The 13,882-nt window shown below is 52.7% G+C and overlaps 6 protein-coding genes across 6 annotated transcripts; 3 read left to right on the top strand and 3 right to left on the bottom strand.

The window, feature by feature from the left end:
- Positions 1–1,433: 1,433 nt before the first annotated feature.
- CGCA056_v004995 (uncharacterized protein) lies at positions 1,434–1,691 on the top strand (the record flags this gene model as incomplete). The annotated part of the gene is made up of 1 exon (XM_037320250.1): positions 1,434–1,691. One exon carries the CDS (start codon positions 1,434–1,436, stop codon positions 1,689–1,691), a length of 258 nt encoding a protein of 85 aa, XP_037181104.1.
- Positions 1,692–2,526: 835 nt separating this feature from the next.
- sol5-6 (Bifunctional solanapyrone synthase) lies at positions 2,527–4,270 on the bottom strand (the record flags this gene model as incomplete). The annotated part of the gene is made up of 4 exons (XM_037320249.1): positions 2,527–2,934; positions 3,023–3,463; positions 3,522–3,928; positions 4,096–4,270. The coding sequence occupies 4 exons, from the start codon at positions 4,268–4,270 to the stop codon at positions 2,527–2,529; spliced, it is 1,431 nt and encodes a 476-aa protein (XP_037181105.1).
- A 1,953-nt stretch (positions 4,271–6,223) lies between these two features.
- On the top strand, positions 6,224–6,959 carry srb-7 (Mediator of RNA polymerase II transcription subunit 21; the record flags this gene model as incomplete). Its single annotated transcript, XM_037320248.1, has 4 exons — positions 6,224–6,261; positions 6,346–6,463; positions 6,523–6,637; positions 6,700–6,959. The coding sequence occupies 4 exons, from the start codon at positions 6,224–6,226 to the stop codon at positions 6,957–6,959; spliced, it is 531 nt and encodes a 176-aa protein (XP_037181102.1).
- A 222-nt stretch (positions 6,960–7,181) lies between these two features.
- CGCA056_v004992 (Uncharacterized protein) lies at positions 7,182–8,053 on the bottom strand (the record flags this gene model as incomplete). The annotated part of the gene is made up of 4 exons (XM_037320247.1): positions 7,182–7,351; positions 7,406–7,867; positions 7,919–7,947; positions 7,998–8,053. The coding sequence occupies 4 exons, from the start codon at positions 8,051–8,053 to the stop codon at positions 7,182–7,184; spliced, it is 717 nt and encodes a 238-aa protein (XP_037181103.1).
- A 901-nt stretch (positions 8,054–8,954) lies between these two features.
- CGCA056_v004991 (uncharacterized protein) lies at positions 8,955–11,573 on the top strand (the record flags this gene model as incomplete). The annotated part of the gene is made up of 1 exon (XM_037320246.1): positions 8,955–11,573. One exon carries the CDS (start codon positions 8,955–8,957, stop codon positions 11,571–11,573), a length of 2,619 nt encoding a protein of 872 aa, XP_037181100.1.
- A 1,278-nt stretch (positions 11,574–12,851) lies between these two features.
- Positions 12,852–13,134, bottom strand: CGCA056_v004990 (uncharacterized protein; the record flags this gene model as incomplete). Its single annotated transcript, XM_037320245.1, has 2 exons — positions 12,852–12,903; positions 12,962–13,134. 2 exons carry the CDS (start codon positions 13,132–13,134, stop codon positions 12,852–12,854), a joined length of 225 nt encoding a protein of 74 aa, XP_037181101.1.
- Between the last annotated feature and the right edge of the window lie 748 nt (positions 13,135–13,882).

The raw sequence follows: 13,882 nt of genomic DNA, 5'->3' as shown, positions 1-13,882 counted from the left end.
GTGTGTGCAGGCTCCCCAGCGACAGGAACGAGGAATACTTCACGAAGGGGGCTGTTTTCTTCGGGTTAGGGGAGACCGGCAGGTGGGCAGGGTTAGATAGCCGCATGCGGATTCCTCATATTGACTGTTAAAATATGCCACAGACAATGACCACGGTGACGCCTAAGATTAGCGATTCCACTCAATTAGTACTGACTGCGGCACTGCGGTACTACGGAGAGAGGCAGCCATACGGTAGTAGACGTCTGGGATGTGTAGGTCCGCGGGGACGTGTAAGGATGTGTGTCAAATCATTCAAAGCCATGATATCCATAGCGGCCACACCGACGATATTGCTAGAAAATAGAACCTCCAACCCTGCCCTCTAGTACTCGGCCTCACCGTCAGCATTATGGCGCTTGTTGTGCAAAGCTAGCCGCCACCGCGACACCTTTGCACATCAGTCGTACTTGCTTTCCCGGGCATTGTCAAAAGATTACTGGGTGTAAGACTGGTTTCTGGTAGCATTCCGTCTTACCCTCACCTATCAACGCAAGGAAAGTTAATTGACCCTAGACATGCTTGAGCAGGCAGATTTGGAGATTTCTAGGCACCCGGCAACGCTCTGTCGTCACATCAGCTCGGTTCCACCGACATTTCAGCTACTTGAGAATTTTTCATATAGTTTGAGTAGGGTTCACACTGTAGTCGGTCGCCTTCGCGAGTCTTCTTACGGATTATCGAACAGCGGAGGGGCCGTAGAGTGGATAGATGGGCCACGATCTCCCCACAGCTCAGCCTCCGATGTACGCCGCATGGTCTATTTCCAATACGACGTGTCAAAGCATACGGTACGTTGTGATATCTAATTTCCCTCTGTGGGGGGGAATTTGGACCTTGGTTTAGAGACGACTGCGCTGGACAACTGTATGTGTAGTTGCAATAAGTTGGCGAAAGGGTCCAACCATGCTAGAGCACCACTCCTCGACATACACACACAATCAGCCCACTGCCCACGACAGTATTTTCCCATTCATGAAAGGTACCGGCGAGGTCTTTGTTCACCTTCGGATGGTCGGCAAGCTGTTTACAAAATTCAAGCGTACATCACCCTATGGATACAACTGGGAGCATGGCGCAGCAGACAAGTTGCCAAACATGACCATGTCCAGTAAGAAGTCTGGCAAGATGCGATGGGAATGATACAAACTTGTCGAATGGATAATGACTCATTGTGAACTCGAGCTCACTGGCAATACGTCGTATCTCATGGATGAAGTGGAAAGCATGGTTCACAGAGTCGACTGACGCTCTTGCAAGTGCTCCCAGCTCTTGGAGTATTTAATTTCGCCTTCATCGTCGTTCTTGGAGATGCCTGAACCAACTCATCAGCGCAATCTTTCAGCTTCAAAACAGTCTTACTTGCCTTCCAAGCAGCTCTATCTTCAGTCAAGATGCAGCTCTCCGCCCTCCTCGCCACCATCGCCGGCCTCGCCGTCAGCGTCAGCTCCGCAGCTCTTAATGTTCGCGGCGAAGACGTCGGTTGCGTCGGCGCCTGTGGTCACGACTACGTTTGCATTTCCCAGTGCTTCGACAAGCGCGGCCTCGAAACCCGCCAGTCGGCTGCGCAGCAGTGCGTCTTTGGATGCGCCAAGGATGACTATGGCTGCTACGCCAACTGCTTCAACGAGCGTGATGAGAGGACCGCCTGAGTTGGAGCTTGCGGCCATGATTATGCCTGCATCGGCAGATGCTTTGAATAGACTTCGTCATGCTGTGACCTTGGTAAGGGCGGCAGAATACTTCAACGCTCTGAAATTCACGGCGGTGACTGACCGTTCCTGTTCCAGCAGCACAGCAGTACAGCAGCAGGCAGAACACAGCACAAGTGGCATCAACTACCAAAACTGTTGGTAATAAAACATTCGTTTCATTCTTTTACAGGGCTACTAGCTCGTATCCATAAAAAATGTACGCAAAATACGATTAGACACATAGACTGCAATCTCGATCATCTCAGTCACTGTCCAATCGGGCTATGACCCAATTCTTTTTGTCCACAATCTCAAAGTTGGCCGTGCTAGCACGTATTATCAGACCGTGGGATATTAGCTCTGCCATAGTTTCATTTGGTGATGTCTTAACTCTTGGAGGTGCTCTAGATACAATGCTCCTGACATGAGCAGTGTCAACAGATATCATACAGGAAACCTGAAGGGCTCCTCAGTGAACGCAGGTAGACACAAAGAAGACCGGGTTGTCCTAGATAAGTATGGGGAGACTTGGTATACACATCTCATACTATTAACGACCGGTGAGATTAGCAGCTCACTGGAACACGATGGGATGTATTTGTGCTGAATCACCCGCGAGACATAGTTTGGTTTGCTACAAAACAGCTGACATTTGTTTGCTGGATAATGTACACAGAATAAAAATGCCGAGATTCCTGGCTCGTAAATGCGCTCATCAGGCCCCGGAATGAGACACATCAATTAGACTCGAGCAATGGCATGCTCCTAAACTGTGTGAGACCTCGCGAAGTATTCATAGCTTGAACCCTCCCACCAGCAAGCTGGTATACACTCCTCCGTTGTCGTATTTGGCCTTGATGGTCTTTAGCCGTTGCAGATTTGCGGCGTTGTACGTGTTGAACACATCCTGCCCACTTCCAGGGTTGTTGAGATACAGAAAAGGAACCATCTTGTCTCCTAATTTGGTGCTCATCTCTGAGTTGATGTCCGCAATGAGCGTCTCAATGGCGCCAGTGTCGTTATTGAGCGACCAAGAAAAGGTCTGCTCACACATAAAGTACGGCCCTGCATCGCTGTCAATACCCATAGGATCGCCAGCCGGATCAGCCCCCCGGTTCGTCTCGATGAAGGACCGTGAGACAGGGTTCATAGCAAGCGTGGAGATGAACCCTTTGATCTCTGGGCCGCGTTCCTGGGCAAGCTGAAAAAAATGCGTCGTGCGCGGTGTACAAGGCATCGAGGTTCGACAACATGGTGAAGCCGTGAAATCGGAAGTTCTGGCCGTGCACCTGGTCGAAGCCCTGGTCGGCCTCGGCTGACCAGTCAGCCAGAGTGCGGGTTGCAAAAGTGCTGGTCTTCGGGATGACCTGCGGGGGGAGAAATTGTTGCAGTACGGAGGGAGAGGTTTCGTTGTTGTCGTTGTAGAACAGCGTCGCCGAATATGTAACGTTAGGCCCCGCGGCTGGGACGTAGGAGATGGTCGGGAGGACAAAAGCTCGTTGGTTCTGCACTCCATTCCGGGAGAAGTCGTACAGGTCGGCAAGGAAGGAGTCACGCTGGCCGGAGCCGTAAGCCACGTTGCCAACGGCAACCTTCTCAATCTCGTATGTCTTGAGATCGAACCTCGTGACAATGGCGAAGTTGTTGCCGCCTCCGCGAAGTGCCCAGAAGAGATCAGAGTATTCGTTCGTCGAGGTGGCGTACACGATAGACCCGCTGGATAGAACAGCCTATGTCCGCTTAGTCGTCTTTCTTATCATACAATCCTGGGGAGAGAGAGATTCTTACCTCATAGCCCACAACATTCCCTGACGCCCATCCATACTGGTTGCCCAAGAAGGACATTCCTCCTCCTAACATGAATCCGGGAACCCCGACGACGCCGATGCGACTACCCACAACTGCCAAACCGTCTGGGGACAGGTAGTTGTATATGTCTGCCCAATTATGACCGGACGCTACCGAGATCGACTTGCGGTCGTCGGCTAGTTGAAGGCCCGTTAGGTTTGTGGTGGCCAACAAGATTCCGTTTGAATCAATGTTCGCAGCGCCTAGTATGGGCATCCACCCGCCTCCGCGCACCGCAAATTGGCCCCCAGATTGTGCCAGTATCTGCACTGCAGTTGCCATACTTTGCGGGCTGTCGGGTGTGAAGATGCAAGCCGGACCGAGCCACTCTTCCGCACTGAAATATCCTGACTGAAGCGTCAGTGTCCATCATGTTCTCCGTTCTGATACTAGTATCTTAGTGAACATATAAACTTCAAAGGAAGAAGGTGTTTGAAGGACCTGGGATCGGGTCCAAGATATTATCCATCTTCGGCGAAGGCATTGCTGCAAGAGCCATCATATGACAACATACCTTCATTGATAGAAGAGTAACCGGTATTGTTAGGAAGCAGAGTGAGTTGGGGAAAACCCTGCACGAACGAAACGCAGACTTCCGTGACAGTTCGATTCGATGAACACTCGGCGAGATTCGTGAGCATCGACGCAGCCAACATGAGTTGATTGTGGCGTGGTTGGCGCCCGAGCATCTTGTAAAGAACAGAGACTTAAACAGAATAAGAGTACAGAGGGGAGGGAAGAGACTATCAAGAAGTGTACTTCAGCGTAAGTCAAGTTATTTTCAACAGAGATGACTTAGTCGCCCCAAAGGAAAACAGCAAGATGTTGAACATGTTGAGGACGAGCGGAATTTGTCAACTGGACCGCTTCTTCGGCACTGTCGTCAGCGCACTCCTAATTCTATATACGACGTATTTACCAGTATACATAAAGATAAGTTCTTCAGATTATAGAGTAAGGCATCTGCATTATCAATGGGGAATACGTCGTATGCGCTAATGCACCGATCTAGAGGTTTAAGATGGCAGAGCACAGACGTGCAGATCATCTGGGTGTAAGTGGACGGCAAATACTTCGCCACGCGGGAATTAGAGACAGAGGGCGAATCTAGGGCCAATCTGCCTTATACATGCGATGTATATGACAGCATATGTCTTTGTGTATCTTTGAGTGACCTCGTTGACATGTTCTGCTAAGATGATGTTGTCCCAAAGCTCTCTGGACTGGTCGCAGCGAATATAGTCAACCTCACACCAGGCCACGAGCACATACGACCATACCCACTGGAAAACTCGGGATCCCGTCCGCTCTCCCATAGATAAGCCAGTGAGGGCTGGATTAGTAGTTGGGTCGGAGACGACCAGCGAATACCCGGTGTTGTATGTTTTTGGTGTTGATGTCCTTTTTGCCCCACTGCAAGAGGAGTGTGTGGATGTGGGCTCCCGTAGCGTCGAGCTTTAACTACTTCCTACCGCTGTTATCTAACATAGCTCCTCGTTGACAGCAGTTGGCGGCTTCTGTTTTAGCTAAAGCAACATATCATACGTTTGTCTGACTTTTCATTTGAAGTCAGGCGTTCAGGGTTGTTGTGTAATGGTCTACTGGGGAGAAACCCGGAGGTGATTGCTATGACACCTTCACACACCTAGTCATCTGCAGCTTGAGATTTTTGATTCTGAAAACCGCACCACGGCTTCTGAGACCGCATTCTTTCTGTGATAGTCTCTTACAATTCATCCCATTGTCTCCCCGTATTATCGTCTTGACCGTGGCCATCTCCCAGTGTGTATCGGAAGAGCTCAGTCAGCTTCACCACCCTCGATAACTGTAGAATCAACGATTGTCCCAACTCGCTTGCCCTTATATGTCAAGACAACCTGCGACTCGCCGGCTCCATCTTTGGGGTGACGCATAGTGACATCGACTCCCCTTAGGCCTTCCTCCTCAGCTCGTTGATTCCAGAGCATCTGCCGAATAATGCCGTCCTCGGAGCACGAGATGAATCCCATCGGCCATCGGCTTCGTCCGAGACCTTCGCGTACCCCTTTGCTTGCTGTTTTCGTGCTTACAAGGAAGGCAATGACTCCTTCGCCACGCCAACCAACTGGGGCACCAATAAAGGCCCCTTCCAACTCTCGGGTGACCGCAGGAGTTACCTTCTGAGCCCCTCCTTTGCACTGAAAGATGAGCTTCAAGCTGGTTCTTCGTGACGGTAGTTTCCAATGTCCGAGCAGATCGACACCATAGTCTGAGACGCCACCGACTCTCATAGCTTGAATTCCATATTGAGAGAGAATCGACGATACAGTGTATTCGTAATGAGTTCCAACATAGATGGTAGATGCCGTGTCAAGCCCAGTTCGATCTGCATAGTCTAGGAAAGACGAAAGGTCATGGTGCTTTGCTGTTGATGCGTCGGGAACCGGCAAGTCCTGCCCTTTTTTCCCCTTCTGTCTCAGTGATGTTCGTGTCGAGAGTTGACGTGGTTGACCGGCATGAGGAAGAAGTCGCAGAGGACGAAACCATTTCCTGTCTAGTGAGCGTCGCAGAGCATACATGCTCCTGGGATATGGCAAAGTTGGTTTCGGCAGAAGCGTCCTGGCATGTTCCGGCGCAAAAAGCCCATCACTTATTGAAGAAACATGGCCTGGGACGATGAGTTGAAGTTGAGGTACGGTGGGTACGTACCGAACACGCTTTTCTGCTGCTCCATTCGATATTGATCTGGCCCGTGCGCCACACGCGGAACACCTGCCGCTGCCAGCCGTCATACGAGCCGTCTGCGGCACTTCAACCAAACTGAGATCGATGTCAACGACGGCCACTGGACGACCGGCAACATGGGTGACAGACTCACTCAACTGCAAGATGCTGTGGATCAGGTAAGAGATAGTCCCTCCTTCTTGCCATGCGACACCGTGATCGCTGACACATCCTTTAGCTTGCCCAGCAATTCGTCGCAAGCTTCCACTTCGTCCACCGACGCCACGACCTAGAACTTCTTGGCCCCAACGACAAGATACGCGATGTCAAGCAGGAACCGGATCAGAAGGAGGGTACGATAACCGCTGCAGATATTCATCGGTAGCCTTTGAGCATTTTGACTGACAGCGCGCAGTGGACCCTCTCCCCGCGGACGAATTCAAGGAAGGCCTAGCTGAGCTGTCACGCGACTTGATTATAACGGAACAACAAATCGAAGTCCTCATTTCCAGTCTGCCAGGCTTGGATAGCAGCGAGGTTGATCAGGAGCGATACATACAGGAGTTGGAAGACGAGCTCAAGGTTGCCGAGGCACAGAGACAGGACGCAATTAAGGAGAAGGACCAGATCCTCGGCAAGCTCGACGAGGTCATCAGAAGCATTCGCAGACCTTGAGCGTCGGCGGGTGACACATTTATCTGAGGGAAATTGGGAGCGGCGTTTGGACGGCTTTTTCTTTTGGCGTTGAGCAAGGAAAAGAATTGGGGGTATGCTACCAACATCTATGAAACCATTGATACCCATTACGTCAGGGGTTCTACATCTCTAATAATCCCCGTTACCCATTGTGCTTGATCACGACACAACTCTGTATCAGTGCCTGGGCCTTCTATGATCTTAGACGTTCTTTGACTTGAAGAATTGAGGGAATGCCTCTCGTAGCTCTCTAAGGTGTCGGATCTGGTGCTTGGATGCCTGTGTCCTCGGCACAGGCAGTCCCTCCTCCACCAGGTGCGCCACATTCCAGCCGTACTCTGTGGCCTTTTGACAGTTCAAGTACGAGTCGTCTATAGTCGAACGTCAGCTCGAGGTCTGCTGTATCATGATGCCAATTAACTTACCAACAAAGTAGCAGTCCTCCATCTTTTCGACACCAGCCTCCTTCATGGCTCTGAGGTACATCTCCTTGGCAGGCTTGCAGACCAACGGCTGGGCTCCGTAATCGCAAAAGGTCAGTCCATCAAAGAGGTCGTCGATCCGGAGTAGTTTAACGACACGCTTAGCGTGATTGACATAGGCATTGGTAAGAAGCCACATGGTGCATTTGCTCTTGTCGACGTCCTCAAGCAACTCGCGCAATTCATGGTTGTACTGCAGAATGTCCTCGAGGGGAAGGGCGTCGTCGACCTTTGAGTTGTACTCCAGAGGATCGATTTGATGGTGTCTCACCAAGCCTTCAATAGCTAGGCCATAGTTCGTATAATATTCCTTGTGCAGTTTCACTGCGTCCTCCCAGGAGAGTGACAAGTGCTTTGCGAAGTATTCGTCGATGAGTTGCGCCATATGGTCCTGTACCCTTGAGCCTGGAAAGTGTCAGGTTGCGAGATTACATCTCAATGGTCTCAAAAGCTTACTCCGCGGGTATAAACAGTTATCAATATCACTGACACCTGTTAGCGGTGGCTCGAAAAGATGCAGATAACGTCAACCTACAAGAACAGCACCGACTTCGGAGCTGAGACTCCATTGGGTTGGATACTGGGATCCATGACTACTGGCCTGGAGGTGTGGGAATGGCGTAGGCTACGTCGAAAGACTGGGTTAAGAACCGGGGCAAAGCTGGGCTGCTCAATTATTCGTGTTGATATGAGTGGTCGCGGTAGTTGTTGAGAATAAGACCTTGAAGATGGAATTGGGGAACGGAAGGTTCTCAATAGGCGTGGGAGTCTGGCTGGCATGAAGGACACAAGACCAGGCAGTTGGAATCTCAGTGGCACTCTTTCATTTGTCAAGGTTGCAATCTCAATAGTTCAATGATGACAAACGCAAGCTGAGGGTCTGGCTTTGCACAATACACGGCGTAGAGAGCTGAATAGTGTCTTGTGGTTGAGTCACGTCGGCGAGAAGGCATGCATGCTACGTTGCTACTTCTGAGGTAATTACTGAGGTAGGACGGATAGCAGCGGGCGGTTTGCAGGGGGTAGCTCCCAGCTGGATGGGTGCAGCAGCAGCCAAAAAAACAAAAAATGACGGCAACGGGTGGCTCCGATGGCTGGAGAGTGCACAGGCCGGAAACAGCCCGCTTAAGTGCATCCCTGCTAGGAAATTACTGTATCCATTCTTCCAAACTTGCGCTAGGTCGCCTTGATCCCGGGAATCAAGGACCACCACGCACACGACCCAGCTGACTCGGTTTTTCTCTCTGCATCATTTGATCCACCAGCAAACAAACAAGAAAAATCCGACTCCTTTTCGATTTTGTTCCACAGAAGAGCAGAATCTCTTTCATTTCTTCCTGTATTCTGTACTCATCAGCCTGTGTAGGGTTTTACCGTCTAGTCTTTCTGCTGTTCGCTCGCATTCCTTTCTTTCCTTGCTGTCTGTGGCTTTTTCTTGCTTGAACGTCGACCTCTCGCGCGGAGAAGATTTCTGCGCTGCTTGCTCGTCGCCATGGCCCAAGGCCAGCTTGCGACGCTGCCGCCGATGGCCTCACACGCCTCTGCCCCAAGTCTCTCGGAAGATGAACTTTATCAGTTACAGCAGTGCGAGAGGATCATTCAGTTTCGCGATGCCATTCTTGCCGGCGCCCATCCTAGGATCAAGGTGCCAGCCAATTTGGCGAAACAAACACCTGCTTTTGCAAACGCTTCTCCGTCCAACCCTTCCACGCCTGCAAAAGACTCGGCTGCAGTCGGCCAGCCCGACCAGTCTGGGGGCTTTCAGTTGGTTGCACACACGCAAAACGCGTCTCTTCCGGGTTTGGGAAACCTGCTCCCGACTAACGCGAATCTGCCCCAAAGACCATATGGCTCCGGCAATACTGAGATCAATCCTATTTTCCTCGAGAAATCTGATGACCTGATCAAAGCCGAGATCCAGCTACAGAGGCAGCGCCTTGAGCGAGCATTGCGGGACGAGGTCGATCAACGACGGGCGGCTGTGAAGGCTTCGGCTCAGGCAGAGCCACTCGCCGATATCGATCTCTCCGATGTCCTCTCCAAAGCTCTCACTCTTGTCCAAGCTACCACAACCATGCCTGCCAATGCTATGCTGGCTGCTAACACTTCAGCTGCAAGTGATTCATTTGATGAGAACTCGTACTACTCCTCCCAACACAACTCGCCCGACTCTTCCCTCCTCAGTTCCCGCGCAGGCAACGAGCCTGACGCTGCCACGCAAGCAAACAAGGCGTCTGCGCCTTCACAACCCTTCGACTTCCAGACTGAGGTTCAAACCAGTCCAACCTCCGGCCTGCCTTCCTCGCTTTCCCATGCGTCTGCTACTCATCAGCCACAGGGCCAAGCTTCGACGTTCACTCCATCCCACGCACGAGCTGCCCCGAGTGCAGTCGATATCGCACAATATGACCGAGAACCGTCGGTAGGCACGACGCAAAGAACAGAAGGGGGAGATAACACAGGTTCAACTTCAGGAGGTGGGAGCGGAAATGCCAGTCGATCTGAGGAGTCAGGCGTCATAGAACTTGACAACAGTGCTGATAGGTCTGTTCCAGTAGCAGGACGCCAGCAACTGAGAGACTCTTTGCTTGATCGTCAACCTTCGCCACTTATTCAAGTCCGGGCTCACAACATATCTCCCATCGCCCCACAGCCCGCACACGTTTCGTCTCTAGCCATTGCTCGGGTTCCAGCAGTAGATGCGCAAGACGTGAGCATCCCTCAAGGGACCACGGCGCAAGTCAGGGCTTTGCGCAATGAGCCCAATACTATTTCTAGTCCTGATAGTTCGCCACAAGGAGGACGGAATATTGAGAAGCGAAAGGGCAAGAAAAAGAACAAGTTGAACAAGAAGGCGGCCCGGCAAGCGCAGGAGGCCGAGCCTTACATCAAGCCTGAACCCCGGTCACCTTCTCCCATGAACGCGCCTTCGTTTATTCGACCCCCCAAGCGCCAGAGAAGACATGGAGAGGAGGAGCCTCGATATGCCCAGTCAGAGCGCCAATTTTCTCGCTCCTACAGGGACGAAGCCGCAGCTCCAGCTTACGAGAACCAAGAGTATCGCCGACCTGTCAGTCGAGCCGCAGTTGCTGCTGAATACGGGTACAGAAGAGAGTACGTGGAGGATGCCCGCGTCCCTAGTGGCGCAGAGTATGTACGGCGAGTACAGTCGCCTGGCGTATACGCCGTCCATAATGCGCCGAGTGAGATTTACGCAACTTCTCCAGCTAGTGTCGATCGCTACGGTAGGGAACCTACACGATACTACCGAGACGGCTACGAGGTCACACGTATGAGTACTCGCCCCGTGGCTGAGCGTGGAAGATCTCGTTCCCCGGCCATGAGGGAGAGAGGATCACCACTTATGGGACCCCCGAAGGGGCCGCCTGCCAGAGTCGTAGTAGATCCCACTAGCGGCCGCAGATACTACGAACCCGCCAGCGTGCTTCGTCAGTCGGCCGCGCCGCAACAACCAGAGATTATTTACGAGAGAGCACCGATCCGAGCCGAGTCCAGACGGCCCGGGCCGGACCCGCGTGACGATGACGTCCTTTACCAGAGAACCTCACCCATGTACGCGGCACCACGCCGTGTGGTCACACAGCCAGAGTATGGAACGTCAGATGCTCATCGTATATATCGCCAGCGGGAATACTCGTCGAGACCGATGCCGCCACCAGGAGAGGAGTATGTTCAGATAAGGGGCGGAACGGAGCGGCGCATTGTGGAGGGGTTGCCGCAGGAGTACATGATGCGTGCGACGACGGTGCGTCCGGCCGAGACGATACGATACGAACTTCCTCGGGAGTATGGGAGAGTACAGAGCATGAGACCAGAGCAGCTGCCTGTTCGGGACTACGGCGGTGCGCCCATACACCCGGAAAGTCGACGGGAGGTGATCCCGCCCATTCCTCGTTCGTACAGCGTACGGCCGGCAGCCGAGTCCCACGTTGTGCGGAGAGAGTATAGTGTCAGGCCGCTGGATCAGCCGTACTACGGTCAGCCGGTCCCCGCCCGGGGTGAACCGGAGGTATCGTATATTGAGCAGCCGAGAGTGGCCGCCCCGGAAGTATACTACACCGAGGAGGGGCCCCGTCAGGTGTATCGGTGAGAAGCTTTATGAGGAACGGCAGTCATATGGCTGGCTATCGAACAGTAAAAGTAAATTTGGAATGGAAGATTCCATTGGGCGCGGAAACCAGAGAGAAGGAAGGGACGGGATGGAATTCGGGATGGGCTTTTCGGCAGCAGCCGTGGTGGGACACGTATAAGACTACACAACTACTGTCCTGTAGTTTGGACCATGAGGAGCGTTGTACAAGTCGACGAGCGAATAAACATAATAGCGTGAGCCTAGCAAAGGCTGGATTGAAAAAAAATGTTGCCTAAACCTGGTTACGGTGTGATGGTGAGACGAACGGTACAGAAAGTTGCCGAGGCCGCGGTTGCATCCTTGGTTCTTGTCAAGTTTCCAGATGACCTTGAAGCTTGCCACATATGCCGCGCACAACACAGTTTTGGCGCCACAAGAGAGAGAAGGGGCCGGGATCGCTCCTCGACGCCGACCGCTGAGGGAGTCTGGAGTCGTTTGGGGTTTCGGAATATGCAGTGGCTTTACTTACGTACGCACGCTGGGCGCTTGCTTGTTCAGGGGTGAGGGAAGGAGGAGAAGGGAGCAGGGAAAGTGGGCAGCAGTCGGGCACGTCCAGTAGCTTTGGTTTGCATTCTCTCCCTCTGATGAAGTCATTGTGTGAGCAGTCCTTCGTTTTCTGGAGACTCTTTTCTGTGGTCCTTGCAGATCTCGCTTCAGACGGGGGGGTTGTGTGTCGGTGGGCGCTCAACTCAACTTGGACACGAAGAGAAGGGAGGGATAGACGTTGCTGGGTTTAAAAAGAAAGCCAAGTGAACGTGGTTATACGGCCCAGATTGAAACAAGTCAGAGAAAAGACAGACTTCACAACTCATGGTCTCTTTTCCTCAAAACGACGAACTTACAAATGGACGCAGACTCCCGCAGGCTGCTGGCAATCCCGCTGGTCGCACCGCTGGTCGCGCAAAAGCAGACAGGCAGAGTTGACCACACGAGTTGGCTTTTAGATATCAGTTGCCAGCTAGGGACAGAGTGCGAGAGTCGCTATCAACTGTGCGCCTTTCTGATCGGTTGCACAAGGTTTAGAGGGTACAGGCTCCGGCGGGTCCGGCCAAACACACATAGCCCTTGCATCAAGGTGCAATATAACATTATTCTGATCGTCCGGAGAAGAAAGTTCAACAGTCAATGTCACTGCAAGGACGTACCCAGTCAGCCCATTTGCTTGTTGTTGCGTTGTGTTGGTCCGGGTGCCCTTGTGTGGAAGACCAGTTCGAGGTTGAAACGTTCATCCTGGGATCATCGATCTACGTCCTTCTGCTGCTGGTGGGATGTAGGCCGTAGCAAATAGCTGAATCACCATGAGCCGGATTCGCATTGCCCACCACGGTCGGAAGAGCGCTACCAACCTCTCTGCTGGCGGTCGCTTGTAAATGCCGGATCTTGAGCGTCTTGTTCGTCCGTTTCTGGCGCTGGGAGACGATAGGCGTGCGTAAGGACGCAAACCGCCCTTCCGTAGGTCGATTCGCCGGTGGGTCGCCGTCGCAGCAAGCCGGGGCTGGGGCGCGGCTACTTTTCCCATGGTTGCAGATCAATCAACCAGACACCACTGCCAGCGCGTGTTTTTGTTTCCAGGCGAGGACGGACGGCGTCGACGGCATCTCCCCTGTCTCGGACATGTTTTTCAAGGGCGAGCTCAAGATAGGGCCAGGTAGCCCAGGCTCAAGGGCCCGCGAGGGAAGCCCTAATTCACAATCCCCATGGTGTTTGCGTGACATGTGTCAGTCACCCTCTCGGGGCCGTACAACCGCCGTATGCGTGCGCAGTGAACATTGTCTCGAAGTCTCCGAGTCGCTGTTGGAACCAACATAGCGGCGAGCGTCGCGAGCCTAGAAGGGGAGCGGCCAGTAGCCAAGTGCCACCGCCGGTACATGCCCAGATTACCCAATGCCGGCAGCCCTATCATCTAGCTAGGAGGACTGTAGCAAATCCCGAAGGCGCCGGTGACTGGCTACCTAGATCATAGTCACGGCCACGGTCCGCGGGTGAATGGTGCGGTGGGATTCGGGACGCTCTCACTAGAGGCTCGAGCTCCCCACGCCACGCCCGCACCTTGAGACGTAAAGGCGTGGACGGAAGAGTTGGCCAAAGGGTTCAGGGATGTTGGTTGACTTCAGGGCAAAAGGCGAAAGTTCAGTCGAAGCTCCAACATGTCGGGGGATGACCATTTGGGAAGTATGGAGATTCTCGTGTGCCTTTGGCCGATCTTTCTCGTTCAATGGGACAGACACACACACCAAGTAAGAAATGCGCGGTGGCTATTGTAGTGC

This window comes from Colletotrichum aenigma, assembly GCF_013390185.1.
Source record: "Colletotrichum aenigma strain Cg56 chromosome Unknown KSG_Cg56_contig03, whole genome shotgun sequence".
In the NCBI taxonomy this organism is placed as follows: domain Eukaryota; kingdom Fungi; phylum Ascomycota; class Sordariomycetes; order Glomerellales; family Glomerellaceae; genus Colletotrichum; species Colletotrichum aenigma.
The sequence above is the reverse complement of the archived record's forward strand: the minus strand, read 5'-3'. Positions and strand labels throughout refer to the sequence as shown.